The sequence below is a fragment of the Megascapheus bottae genome, chromosome 36 (genome assembly GCF_031878675.1).
Source record: "Megascapheus bottae isolate mThoBot1 chromosome 36, mThoBot2.hap1, whole genome shotgun sequence".
NCBI classification, from domain to species: Eukaryota; Metazoa; Chordata; class Mammalia; order Rodentia; family Geomyidae; genus Megascapheus; species Megascapheus bottae.
The window spans coordinates 5678730-5692016 of record NC_143544.1 but is presented as its reverse complement, the minus strand read 5'-3'; the positions used below and the strand labels follow the sequence as shown (position 1 = coordinate 5692016).

The window sequence follows — 13287 nt, the reverse complement described above, 5'->3', positions numbered from 1 at the left end:
CCTTTCCTCCTATCTGGCATTTATTTGGATGTGGAATCTGATGTTTTCTGTCTAGGCTCATTTCAAACTGTGATCCTTAGATCTTAGCCTCTAGAGTAGCTAGGATTACAGGTATGCCCTACTGAAAGCCCCACCTAGAGCTTTCAATTCCTATAAGTACCTCTGTCATCAGATTTTAGGGCTTAAATCCAGGATGATTTCATTTCAAGATCCTAAACTTGATTACTTCTCTTAAAGACTCATTTTCCAAATAATTTTTCATCCTGAGGTTTCAGGTGGATTTGAGAGGATACTATTTAAATCCACTCCACTTGGTTTTCCCATGTATTAAAAATACCAGAAGCTGAGTACTGGTGGCTCACCCCTCTAATCCTAGCTGCTCAGGAGGCTGAGGTCTGAGGATCACAGTTTGAAGCCAGCCTGGGCAGGAAAGTCTATGAGACTCTTATCTCCAGGAAACTATCAGAAAAATCCAGAAGTGTTGCTATGACTCAAGTGGTAGAGCGCTAGCCTTGAGGAAAAGAAGCTCAAAGACAGAGCCTAGGCCCAGAGTTCAAGCCCCAGGACTGGCAAAAAGAAAATACAAAAAGCCCCCCAGGCCCTTGCTCACCTCCACTGTGTGAAGGGTTGCCTGGTCTCTGTCTTGTCAGCCATTGTGCTGGGGGAGTTAGGCAGCAAAAGGCAGGCCGTCCTTCAGGTCACTTGGGTGTGTGTTCCCTCAGCTGGGGTCTCTCCTGAGCTCTGCTGGATGCTGATATGGGGGTGTTGTTCCTAGGTTCCAGTTCCCAGGCATCCTTGTCAAGAAATGCTTGCCAGACGGGGAGAGGCAGCATCCCTGGGAGCCATTCACGAGTCGACACACGTGAAGTCAGAACCAGAAGAGCCTCACCCTGAGGCAACTCCACAGGACGGCAGGACTGCAGGTGCTGAGGACTGGGGGGCCTCTTAGTCCTGGCACTAAAGAAAAAGCTTGGGCCGGGAGTTTGGCCTAATGGTAGAGTGCTTGCCTAGCATGCACACAGACCGGGGTTCGATTCCTCAGTACCACATACGTAGAAAAAAGCCGGAAGTGGTGCTGAGGCTCACGTGGTAGAGCTCTAGCCTTGAGAAAGTCCAAGGACAGCGCTCAGGCCCTGAGCTCAAGCCCCACAACCAACACAAAAGAAAAACAACACAAAGAAACATAGGTGCGTGCGGGTAGGAGAGAGATGTAAATGAGGTGCCTTCCGGAATGATGGCGGCTCACCTGGGGAGGGCCCGAGACGCTCACTTTGTGTCGCCTGACGCTCCCAGGTGCCCCTTTCTGGGCCAGCTTGGGGGTGGGGTTTGAAGCGGCTCTGGGGAGCATCAGGAGGAAGTGCAGGACACACTAAGGCCTGCTCTCTCCCTTCAGCTCCCCCCACCTCCCCGACCGCCATGCTTTCCAGAGAAGGGAGGACCAGAGGCCGCCCCGGGAGGACCAGAGACAGGCAGATGGCTGCGGCACTCCTCAGTGCCTGGTCACAAGTGAGTGTGTCTGACGGTTTCTTCACACACACACACACACACACACACACACACTCACCACCAACGCTATCACCACCACCTCCACCCAACCCCTGAGCAGTGGCAGGGCCCTGCCCTCCCCACATGGCGCTCAGCCCTTCATGCGTCTGCTGGCTCTTCCTGTGAAGGCAGGAAGACAGGACATTACCACACAGCCGGGGCCCGCTGTCCGGGATGCTCACTGAGGCGCTGGCCAGGCCTGGGCCCACAGTCAGGCCTGCCCAGGGTGGGAGGGAAAGCAGAGGCGAAGAGATGGGTCTCTGGCTGGGAATTGTCCTCCAAGTGTGAGCTGGCGAGGGGGATGGTGTGGGTGCCCCGGGCTTCGGCTGTGGTCCCTGGAAGTCCTGCTCTGTGAGTGGCTCTCCTGACCCCCAGGTCTGAGTGTCAGGCCTGCCATGGCCAGGGTCCTGTCATGTGTCTTGGCATTGTCCTTCCATCTCACCATCAGCTGAGTGTTGGATGTCATTTCAGATGCCAGTAACCTTTGAGGATGTGGCTCTGTACCTGTCTCGGGAGGAGTGGGGAAGGCTGGACCATGCACAGCAGAGCATCTGCAAGGACATGCTGCAGAAGAGAAATGGGCTGGCCTTAGGTAATGCCTCGCCTCTCAGCTCCCTGCGGCCTTGGGGTGTCAGGGAGGGGCCTTGTCCTCCCCTGCTGCCTTGTTACCCCCATTACCCTTCTCCTTTCCCACTCATTGTTCATCTAGACAGCACTGTTCTCTAGAACCTTCCATAGGGATGGAAGTGTTCTGTGGCTGTGGCCACAAACTAGGGGCTGGTTGAGCACTAGAAATGGGACAAAAGAAACCGAGTTTGAATTTCTATGTGACTGTGGTCATTTGAGTTGAGTCTGTGATGGCTGGAGGACATAGCAGGGGAGAGCCTCCAGGTGCCAGTTCAGGAGTGGACAGTCCTTCCTGTTAGCCACTGCCGGGCACACCACCTGGCAGCTGGATGAAGAAAGAGAGTTCCACTCTGACCTCATAGAAAACCAGAGGCAGAGGCAGCTCAGTGTTGCACAAGGGGATGGAACCAGGGCATCATGCAACCAGGAAGCCTCTACCTCCAAGCTACTCCTGGAGCCTCCTAAAGGGATTTTTATTTTAGTGTACTTGAGACAGAACCTCTGTATCCCAAGCTTGCCTGTCTCAGCCTCTGGAATGCTGGTATTATGGGCATCCTATAGATTCCCTACCATGTCCCTCCCTAAGAGAAATTTTTTGGGCAAGGGTGGGTGTATTCTATTACGTGGCTTTGAATTCAGGGCCTGGGCACTGTCCTTGAGCTCTTTTTGCTCAAGGCTACTGCTCTACCACTTGGATCCACAGCTCCACTTCCACTTTTCTGGTGGTTACTTGGAGATAAGAATCTTACATACTTTCATACCCGGGCTGGCTTTGAACTGTGATCCTCAGATCTCACCCTTCTGAGCAGCTAGGATTACAGGCGTGAGCCACGGTGTGCCAGGCTCCCTAAAAGGACTTTTAAAGGGCATTTAATGTTGTTCCTCCATGTTGTCTCATTAACTTTTTGTGGGGGACGGCTGGCTGTTTGGTGTCAACACAGTGTCTCTCTCTGGGCAGCGTTTCCCCTAGGCAGGCCTTTCTGGGCCCCCCAGGTGCAGGTGAAGGGCGAAGCTTCCTGCTCCAGCCGGCCACCGGGATCTGGGAAGGAGAGGAGAGGCCCTGCTTCAGGTGAGCGGCTTGGCTTGGGGGAGAGCCTCTGGGGAGCCTGTCCAGGGTGGCCCTTGCCTCTGTGGCTTGTCTGCACTGTGGGTTCAGAGGCCACCAGACCCCTTCTCCTTAGGGTTCCCATGGGTCCCCCTTTCCTGTGTCCCAGAGCCCAGCCCCTGGGTCTTCAGCTCTGCCCCCCTAGTCAGCACCGAAGCTGTCTGGTTGGACACCCAATCTTTTCTCCAGGCGCTGTGGAGGAGGACGAGGCGCCGGCCAGGCCCCTGGCAGCGCTCGGGGATGGGAAGCCCATTCGGACCAGAGCTGGGTGGGCCTCGGAGGGTAACGCGCCGAGCAGGCTACCGACGGCCCCCGGTGAGATCGTGGGGCCGGCCGTGGACACGGGGCCGCCCGCGCCCCTGGAGACAGGCCGGCCCCAGCACCCCGCCCCGGCCCCCGGGCCCCAGCCCGCCGGCGAGGAGGGGAAGGGCGCCCCGGAGGGCGGCGACGGTGCGCGGAAGGCGTTCCAGTGCGAGCAGTGCGGCAAGGGCTTCAGCTGGCACTCGCACCTGGCGACGCACCGGCGCACGCACACCGGCGAGAAGCCGTACGCCTGCACCGACTGCGGCAAGCGCTTCGGCCGCAGCTCGCACCTCATCCAGCACCAGATCATCCACACCGGCGAGAAGCCCTACACCTGCCCCGCGTGCTGGAAGAGCTTCAGCCACCACTCCACGCTGATCCAGCACCAGCGCATCCACACCGGCGAGAAGCCCTACGTGTGCGAGCGCTGCGCCAAGCGCTTCGCGCGCCGCTCGGACCTGGTCACGCACCAGGGCACGCACACGGGCGCCAAGCCGCACAAGTGCCCGGCGTGCGGCAAGTGCTTCACGCAGAGCTCGGCCCTGGTCACGCACCAGCGCACGCACACGGGCGTCAAGCCCTACCCGTGCCCCGAGTGCGGCAAGTGCTTCAGCCAGCGCTCCAACCTGCTGGCGCACCACCGCACGCACACGGGCGAGAAGCCCTACGCCTGCCCCGACTGCGCCAAGCGCTTCAGCCACAGCTCGCACCTCACTGCGCACCAGCGCACCCACCGCGGCGTGCGGCCCTACCCCTGCCCGCTCTGTGGCAAGAGCTTCAGCCGCCGCTCCAACCTGCACCGCCACCAGAAGGTGCACGCGCCGGGGACCCAGGCGCTGGCCGTGCTCGTGCTGGGCGCCGCGCCCCCGCCGCCGGTGCCCACCTAGGCGGGACCAGGGCTGCGCCCCCCCTCACCCCTCCGCCGCCCAGTTTCTCCGCACTGATTGGCTGATCCCTCCCCAGCACATGGGAGCGCGCGGCCAATCAGACGTCAGGGGAGGTGGGGGTGTGTGTGGAGGCTCCAGCAGAGCCCACCAGAAGCCCCAAGACCTCCAGCTCGCCAGGGCAATGGCTCCAGGTGAGGGATTTGAAAAGTTCCTTCCTTTCTTCCTCCCCCACACCCTTTCTTCTTTTCTTTTCTTTTTGCCAGTCCTGGGGGTTGAACTCAGTGCCTGGGCATTTTTGTCCCTGACCTTCTTTTTTTGCTCAAGGCAAGCACTCTATTATATGAGCCCCAGCACCACTTATTTCTGTTTTTGTTTTTTGCTGTGTGTTACTGAGGAAATAAACCCAGGGCTTCATGCATGCTGGGCCAGCCCTCTACCACTCGGCAGAGCTCCCGGTCCAAAGTTCTTTTCTTGATGCAGGACATTCCTTAGAAACAAAGACTGGTCTGCTGGGCTCTCCACCCCTACCCATTTTTACCAAAATGGACTATTATCACACCCCCCCCCCAAGACCATAGTTGGGAAAAATGCTATCTCCAACGTTGCCCATTGCCTGCGATTTCGGGGGGACTCGCCTTGTGGTTCCACGTGGGTGCTTTCTGCTACCTGAGGACTCTAGGTCTCATTCTACAGCATCTGGTGCCCACAGCCCTCTCCAAAAGCCTGCTGCTCAAACCAGGGTCTCCACCACCTCCATGCACCGCCCAAGGCACGGAATTACTTTACGGCGCAAAAGGGAAGCCGAGGGAATTTGACGGCCTTCTGCACATTGTTCAGTGGAAACTTGGTGGTGGTGGAACGCTGACCTTAAGCCTCTGCCAGAGGGCGATGTAAGAACGGCTGTCAGGCCAGCGGTGCAGTGTCTCCCCAGAGCCGGGCTCTGGCCGCAGGCGAGATCGCCGCATGCTCTTCCCCGGCCCAGTTCAAGTTTCTGCCGACCCCAGCTCTGTATTCTGGCAGAAACTCTTGTCCTCTCTGAGAATGTACTCTATGCCTTGCTTGAAACCCGACTTGTTTTGTGTGTGTGTGTGTGTGCGCGCGTGCACGCGTGTGTGTAAGTTTCTCTTTTCTCCCTGGAAACTGGGCAGAAGTTGCTTCCTTTGCAGTTGCTACTTCTTTAATTTTTGAAACTTTAACTTTTGAAACTTACCCCTTTTATTAATTTGGAATTCAATAATTCTCTCTTTTCTAAAAGACATACAAGCTATATATGCAACCACAACCCCCCCCCCCCACTTAGGCTATTGAACAGCGTGAGCAAAATACTGAAAACACTTGCCCGTCAGCCCTGGCATCCTCGCATTTAACACTCTACAAATAGTAACTATCATGAATTAGAACTTTAGCATCCATTATCTTAGCTTTATCTTTACCAAGTGCTTCCCAGCTGAATAGACTTGACTTCCACAACAGCTGGACACTTGGCCATGTCCAAATTTTGGGGACAAGAAGGTAAACATTTGTTCTTAAACAGAAGCTATTTGGAGGACAATAGGGAAATACATATCCTCAGGTGAATCACCAAGTATAGGTCTCGGTTCCCCTAGAAACAAAATATCCAAGCGAATACTTAAAAAGTATAAGGTTAGCTACAAACACAGAAAAACGGGGACAATGTCCAAGGGTAGTGACATGAAATTTCCAACCTATAAAATACTACCCCGTGACTTGCAAACCTGGTGACTTTCATTGGTAAATGCTGAGAAGGTAGGGCATCCAGCAAGGCTGTCGACAGTGAGCCCCGCCTGTGTCAGAAATACACTCAGAGATGTGGGACTGTGTGAGCACATTGGACTGTTCACCGCGCCGTCTTGATGGTCACGTCTGCAACAGGTTCGTTCATTTCTTGTTTAAAAAGCACTATTTGGCTTTATGCACTCAACGCAGTGGAACCCGGGAGGCTGGAGCCCAGGCTCGGGCTCCAGCATCAGCGTGGCAGCCCCTCGGCCCCTCCACCCACAGGCTGGAGCGGGCGTCCCATCCACCGGCGGAGCCCAGCTGGGTGGCCTGCGTGCGGCTCGGCCGGCCCGGGGGCCTGGGTTTCGGGCTGGAGGGGAGGGGCGCGCCCGGCGTCGCTGCCTTGTGATTGGCCAGCACTGGGACTCCTCCCCGTTCATTGGACACCGGTAGTCAGCGGACGCCTTTCAGCTCCTGGTGTCTGCCACTGCGCAGGCGCCGCGCGGTTTCCCGGCGACCCCTGCGAGAACTTCCGGTCCCTGGAGCCAGCGCCGGAAATGGGAGCGCCTGGGCGGCGATGGGCGGTGTAGGTCGGGGGCGTGGACCGGCGTGGCGGCCCCGAGGGCTCTGAGGTGCAAGGCTGAGCTCCGCCTGGCCCGGAGGCCGGCGCCCCGAGGGCGAAGCTGGGCCGGAGGAGAGCTTACCGGCGCCCCGCGCGGCCCTCCCTGGGCGCCCGCCGCCCCTCGGCTTCTCGCGGGCCAGGCTGCCCGGAACAGGCGCGGGGCAGCCACCGCTTAGCGCCCCGTCCGTCCAGAGCGACCCTGGTGAGTCCTGGTCCTCTGCGAGGGGACGCCCTCGGCCCCCGGGGGACGAGCGAGGCTCGCCAAACCTCCCTGGAGTCCTGTGAAGAACAGAGGAGCGAATAAAGTGCTCAGTGTGGGGGAGAGGAGACTGGGGACAACCCCGAGGCCCGTCCGTCCGCGGGAGCTCGCGGGAGAGACACCAGGTCGTATGTGCAGTCGGGTCAAGCACGCTTCATCATCTGTACCGGTAACATGTTCATTAAACGCACGGGAGGTCAGGGGGGTGGCTGCAGACATGGGGGCATCGCCCTTAGAGGTCAGCCATGCAGAAAAGTTCACGGAAGGCTCCCTGTCAGTGAATGGCTGGGTCAGCCTGTCACGCGCGGTGACAAGAGAAAGTACAAGTAAGAACACAGTTTGGACATTAAGGAGAGAGAGAGAGATTCTACTTCAAAAATAAGGCAAAAAGCCGGGCGTGGTGGCTCACGCCTGTAACCCTAGCTACTCAGGAGGCCCAAGGCTACTCTGAGGACCAAGGTTCAAAGCCAGCCAGGACACAAAAAGGAGTCCGAGACTCTTATCTCCATTTAACCTCTAGAAAATGGGAAGTGGGGCTTGGCTCAAGGGTAGAGTGGTGGTCTTGAGATGAAGAGCTCAGGGACAACGCCCAGGCCCAGGGGTAGGGTGGTAGCCTTGAGCTGAAGAGCTCAGGGACAGCGCCCCTAAGCCCGGTGACAGACACACACACACACACACACAAAAGGAAAAAAGGGTCTGAAGGCATGGGTTAAGTATAAGAGCACCTTCCTATCAAGCTAGAAGCCCTGAGTTCAGTCCCATTGGCAGTATGAAAAGTTCTATTTTTTGTGTGTTCTTTAAATGTCGTGTGTGTGTGTGTGTGTGTGCGCATGTGTATACTGTTGAAACAACAGAACCCCCCTCAAAATGTTTCAGAAATCTGGCCAGATAGTTTTGGAATTCAGAGGTTTTCAAATTTGAGAAAGATACGGTATATCAACACTTCCAGAAGCATTTGAGGACCTCAATAAGCAAACAAAATAATTAGAAATGTTATGGTTGGCGTGTGGGTCAAATGTTAGAGCTACTGCCTGATAAGTGCAAGGTCTTGAGTTCAAAACCCAGTCAATATTGCAAAAAAAAAAAACCTTGAAACATTAGTATTTCTGCCTTAAAACACAGGAACATTTGCATTACTCTTAATGGAGATTGAAAATACTTTTGGTAGTGCTGCCAAATGAATGAGATTAGGTTTTTGTAGTCCAGAGAGTGATGAAAAACCCAGGTTTTGGATTTCAGATTAGGGGGTATGAGTCATGGCTTCATATCTCCATAGGACAGTCACACAGGGCAGGCGTTATGATAGAATCTAGACAGGTTTCAGAGCCTGTCTAGGACAGGCACTAGAGTCCCTGCCTGGTGATTTGCATATTCCAGCCCTTCCCAAATACTGCTGTTCTGCTGTTTCGCAGGTGTGTATGTCCTGATGCCAGCTTGGCCACCACTGAAAGGGTCACCTCTGGAGCCCAGGCTAAGGCCAGGGAAATGGCGACCCTCCAGGAGTCCCCCAACCCAGCCTCTGGGGAAGGAGAAGGACTTTTGATTGTGAAGGTGGAAGATTCCTCCTGGGAGCAGGAATTTTCCCAGCCGCAGGACAGCAGGGACTTGGAGGCCTGCCGCCAGCGCTTCCGTCAGTTCTGCTATGAGGATGTGGGGAGGCCGCACGAGGCCTTCAGCCAGCTCTGGGAGCTGTGCTGCCGCTGGTTGCGGCCTGAGCTGCGCTCCAAGGAACAGATCCTGGAGCTGCTGGTGCTGGAGCAGTTCCTAGCCGTGCTGCCCAGGGAGATCAGGACCCAGATGCCAGGACAGCACCCGGGCAGTGGAGAGGAAGCTGTTGCCTTGGTGGAGGACCTGCAGAAGCAGCCGGTGAAAGTCTGGCCGCAGGTGAGAGGTCCCTTCCACAGCTGGCAGCACCTCGATGGTCTGCAGGAGGCTCACAGAACCAGGGAGACACAGAGCCCGAGGGAGTGTGCGCAAAGCCACTCTGTGAAAATGTGGTCCAATATGAATGCAGTTTCTTTTTCATGGCTCCACAGACGTTCTGCAAGTGTTTATTCATGTTCTGCTCTAGGCCAGGCCTTGGGGATACAGTGATATGCTTGAGACTGCCAGACGGGTGTGAGAAGGTAAAACACCCAAGGCGGGGGATAGAGTTCTGCCCTTGGCATGAGAGGTACCCCTTCCTTCCTTGCTAAGTTGCTATGATTCTGGCCTTTGGGGGCTGGTTCTTGCTGGATTGAGTTGTCTTTGGGGACCTAGTTCCACACGGTATCATATTCTTCTCAGGTCTTTCTTGGGGCTCCGTATGGATCCCCTCCACTCCCCCTCCTCCTCACGGAGGCCTCCTTCCCAGGGACTAAACTCAGTCCTCACATCTGGTCTCAACACTCATGACGATGTTGTGTTTCCTGTGCAGGATGTGTGCTCAGAGGAGCTGGAGTCTGAAGTGGTGTTTGAGGGATCCCAGACTGAGAGGCCCCCCCTGATGGTGGGGGTGCAGCCACCTGTACCCCTGGGGCAGTGCTGCCACAGTGAGTAAAACCTCTGCCTTGGAGATGGCAGAGTGGAGCCTTTGCTAGTCAGCCACATGTGTGGTCTGTGACGCCCTGTCACATGTATGTGCATGTGTGTATTCATGTCGGTGTGCAGGGGAAACTGTGAATCTCAGTGCTAGGCCTGGGCAGACCTCTGTGAGGCTCTCTTCTTTTCTTCCAGCCCAGCTTCCTGCTCATGTTAAAGAGGCAAGAGGCAGGGAGAGCACCAACATCCATGTGAGTGTGCCGTCCCTGTCCTGGGAGGTTGTCTTACTTTCCAGTGACGCCTTCCATCTGGCCAATCCCATCCTGACCACGGCTTCTGGGAGGCCAGAGCCGGGCGGCTGAGCCAGGTCTTCTCTCATGCCAGGGACCTGTGGCCTTGGGCGACATTCCTTTCTTTTTCTCCCAAGAAGAATGGGGCTCCTTGGACCCAGCTCAGAGAGATCTTTTCTGGGACATAAAGCGGGAGAACTCGAGGAACCCTCATCTAGGTAAGTGGGTCCAGGGGGCTCTCGTCCTGTGTCCCCTGAGCCAACTCCAAAGTGGCCTGTTCCAGGTCTCCGGGAGCCCAGTGCAGTCCCGCTTCCTGCCCCTGTGTGTGGATTATGCGGGGAGTGCCAAGCTGTGCCGAATCTTGTGAGGGTGGACTCTTCTCTGACTCTCTGACTCCCCCCCCCACATCATAGTGGTGCTGTTCCTTACTCACCTGAGACACCTTAGGCCAGGGACAGAGTGAGACCACCCAGCCACCAGCTCCTCACCTTTTGGGGTTCCTCTCTAAGCAAGGCACATTCTCAGCAGTATTTGGCATGGTGTTTGTTTTTCTTTTTTTTTTTTTTTTTTGCAGTTGTGAGGCTTGAACTCAGAGCCTGGGCTCTGTCCCTGAGCTCTTTTTTTTTTTGCTCAAAGTGCTAACACTTTTTTTTTTTTGCCAGTTCTGGGCTTGAACTCAAGGCCTGAGCACTGTCCTTGGATTTTCTCAAGGCTAGAGCTCTACCACTTGAGCCTAAGCACCATTTCTGGCTTTTTTCTATGCATGTAGTACCAAGGAATTGAACCTGGGTCTTCGTGCATGCTAGGCAAGCACTCTGACTCCTGGCCTGTCAAGGCTAGCACTTTATTACTTTGAGCCATAGCACCACTTTCAGTTTTTCAGTGATTAAAGAGAAGGGTTTCATGGGGACTTTTCTGCCCGGGCCGGTTTTGAACCGGGATCCTCAAATCTCAGCCTCCTGAATAACTAGGATGACCGGTGTGATCATTGCACCCTGCTTGGTATTGTGGGATTGTCTTATTTACCTGGCCAGTGCAGCCTGGGTCTAGGGCTGGGTGTCCTTGAGTTGAAGAACTGAAACCTGTGCCCTGGGGTTCAGCGGCTCTGGGTTGGCCAGGAGAGCTGGGACAGTTTACAGCCTGGCCAGATGGGCTGGGACCGGCCATGGTCATAGTCGCAGGTGGGTGCCTCCATAGGCACAGCCGGACGCCCCAAGGGTTACAGGAGCTGTCCCCATGCCTGCCTGCTTTTCATCCTTACCCCCTTTTATGAAGGGGGGAGTGGGCTGGGCTGGAGGAGGGGACCCGAGGGTAGGGAACTTCTTCCCCAACCAGTCGTGACCCAAAACCACCTGGGACCTGAGGCACTTCTCCCGACCCTCGCAGATTTGGGGCTCAGAAGCCTGAGTGCTAAGACGGGGCTGGAAGAGGTGGCCGTGTCCCTGCCGGCCTCGGCAGGTGGAGAAGCAGGCGGCGCAGCGGCCGTGTCCTGGAGCCCTGAGGAGGAGGCAGAGGCCTGGGAGAGCCAGACGAGGCCTGGCGCAGCCCCGGGCAGGCCGCCCGCGCGCAGGCGCCAGTTCCGGGACCTGGCGACGGAGAAGCCGCACTGCTGCGCGCAGTGCGGGAAGCGCTTCCGCTGGGTCTCGGACCTGGCCCGGCATCAGCGCACGCACACGGGCGAGAAGCCGCACAAGTGTCCCGTGTGTGACAAGAGCTTCCGCAGCTCGTCCGACCTGGTGCGGCACCAGGGCGTGCACACGGGCCAGAAGCCCTTCTCCTGTGCCCAGTGCGGCAAGAGCTTCAGCCGCAGCGCCTACCTGGCGGACCACCAGCGCATCCACACCGGCGAGAAGCCCTTCGGCTGCAGCGACTGCGGCAAGAGCTTTTCCCTGCGCTCCTACCTCCTGGACCACCGGCGGGTGCACACCGGCGAGCGGCCCTTCGGCTGCAGCGAGTGTGACAAGAGCTTCAAACAGCGTGCTCACCTCATCGCCCACCAGAGCCTCCATGCCAAGATGGCCCAGCTTGTGGGGTGACCTGCCCGTGGGCACTGACACCTTGCTGCCATTCCAGCACTAGCTGGTCTCCACTGGTGGTTGTCTATTACCTGGATGCCCGTGGGAGAGACCCGGTGTGACCCCACCCAGAGTCAGCCCTCCCACACCCACCTACCTGCAATGGTGCTTTCCCTGTTTCTGCTTAGGGCTTGTCAACCTTCCTCTTTCTGGGGGCCTTAGCACTTTCCTGCTGCCAGGGTGAGAGGACAGAGGCAGGACCCAGAGTTCCCTCCAGGCTCCCCTCAGCCTCTCCTGGCTGAAGGCTTTGTGCCCTGCCCTCCCAGGTGGTTCCCTCCGCCCTGCCAGCCTGTGCCTGCCAATGGGAGAGGAGGACTGGGCTTGGTCCCCTAGATGTGATCACGGGGGCTGGTGGCCTCCCCTCTCCCTCTTCTAGGCCATGAACAGTTTATCATAGCCTCAAAGCCCCCCACCTACCAGTCTAGAGATGGTAGAGGTGGCGGTGGTGACCGGAGGCTGACCTGGAGGCTAAGAACAACTCCGGCAGTGGTGTGGCTGGCCGCACCCACAGTAGCTCTGGATCACCACTGGCTGCCGAGTCCTCTGGCACCGCGCCCCGTCTGTATCATGTGCAGAGTTCCACAGCCAGCACTGCCCAGAAGCTCAGCCCCGCAGGAATCGGAATATACGTGGGAATGCACTCTGCTCAGGGCAGTCTGTTCTTTGGGCGCTGTGGGGGTGGGGCGTCTGTCTCAGGGCCTCTTGTCCTGGTAGTTCACTGATGAGAGCCACTTCCCAGGCTGGCAGGCGGGCCGGGTTTCTGTGGATGGCCTTGAATCCTGAGACGTGGCCTCAGCCCTGGTCTGGTCAGGAGAGGGGGCAGAGCAGGCCTGGCACTGGTGAAAGGTCAGAGCAGCGGGGTGGAAGTGGTGTGACGCTCCAGCTTCAGAGCTGCCCTGTGCTCAAGGCTCTGTCCTTGCCCCCCATCCCCAGGCTCCATGGCTGGACACCTGGGTCCAGGCCAGGGCCTGCGCAGAGTTGGTGGTGCCTGGAGCTCTGTCCTTCCTCCCTTGCTGAGGGGACAGCTCAGCTCTCCTGAGGACAGTTGGGAGCAGGTCGAGACATGGTGTCCCCGTCCCTTCCTGGCTGGTCTGTGTGTGTCAGTCCCTGGCCCAGGGTCATTTCTCACCAACCTGAACCTCGCTCACCATCCTGTGTCCACAACGGCTCCTGCTTCCCAACATCAAGTTGCGGGCCTGGTTGGTTCCAGTCCAAAATATGAGGCTGGTGCAGGAGGTGCCCACACTGGGAGGAAGGAGAGCCGGGGAGATGTCTGCAGCGCCAGCGGCTGCCTCTAGAGGGAGGTGTTTAAGTGTA

General features: G+C 57.2%; 2 protein-coding genes across 3 annotated transcripts; both read left to right on the top strand.

Moving 5' to 3' along the window:
• The first annotated feature begins 1403 nt into the window (after window positions 1-1403).
• Window positions 1404-4835, top strand: Znf205 (zinc finger protein 205). Its single transcript, XM_090324726.1, has 4 exons — window positions 1404-1506; window positions 2017-2137; window positions 3131-3241; window positions 3467-4835. The coding sequence occupies exons 1-4, from the start codon at window positions 1417-1419 to the stop codon at window positions 4465-4467; spliced, it is 1323 nt and encodes a 440-aa protein (XP_090180852.1). The 5' UTR covers window positions 1404-1416; the 3' UTR covers window positions 4468-4835.
• Window positions 4836-7093: 2258 nt separating this feature from the next.
• On the top strand, window positions 7094-12614 carry Znf213 (zinc finger protein 213). 2 transcript variants are annotated; one of them, XM_090324859.1, is made up of 6 exons: window positions 7094-7254; window positions 8498-8969; window positions 9502-9616; window positions 9801-9856; window positions 9990-10113; window positions 11282-12614. In XM_090324859.1, exons 2-6 carry the CDS (start codon window positions 8571-8573, stop codon window positions 11929-11931), a joined length of 1344 nt encoding a protein of 447 aa, XP_090180985.1. In that variant the 5' UTR covers window positions 7094-7254; window positions 8498-8570; the 3' UTR covers window positions 11932-12614. The 2 variants fall into 2 exon arrangements, with proteins under 2 accessions (XP_090180985.1, XP_090180984.1); XM_090324858.1 differs by lacking the exon at window positions 7094-7254 and having other exon boundaries at window positions 7965-8969.
• Window positions 12615-13287: the final 673 nt, after the last annotated feature.

Excerpts from the sequence above, each read along its gene's own strand:
- Znf213 (XM_090324859.1), top strand. The coding sequence starts at position 8,571 with ATGGCGACCCTCCAGGAGTCCCCCAACCCAGCCTCTGGGGAAGGAGAA. Across the intron at positions 8,970-9,501 it reads CGGTGAAAGTCTGGCCGCAG|GATGTGTGCTCAGAGGAGCT; the intron begins GTGAGAGGTCCC and ends TTTCCTGTGCAG. Across the intron at positions 10,114-11,281 it reads CTCGAGGAACCCTCATCTAG|ATTTGGGGCTCAGAAGCCTG; the intron begins GTAAGTGGGTCC and ends CGACCCTCGCAG.
- Znf205 (XM_090324726.1), top strand. The coding sequence starts at position 1,417 with ATGCTTTCCAGAGAAGGGAGGACCAGAGGCCGCCCCGGGAGGACCAGA. Across the intron at positions 1,507-2,016 it reads TCCTCAGTGCCTGGTCACAA|ATGCCAGTAACCTTTGAGGA; the intron begins GTGAGTGTGTCT and ends ATGTCATTTCAG. Across the intron at positions 2,138-3,130 it reads GAGAAATGGGCTGGCCTTAG|CGTTTCCCCTAGGCAGGCCT; the intron begins GTAATGCCTCGC and ends CTCTCTGGGCAG.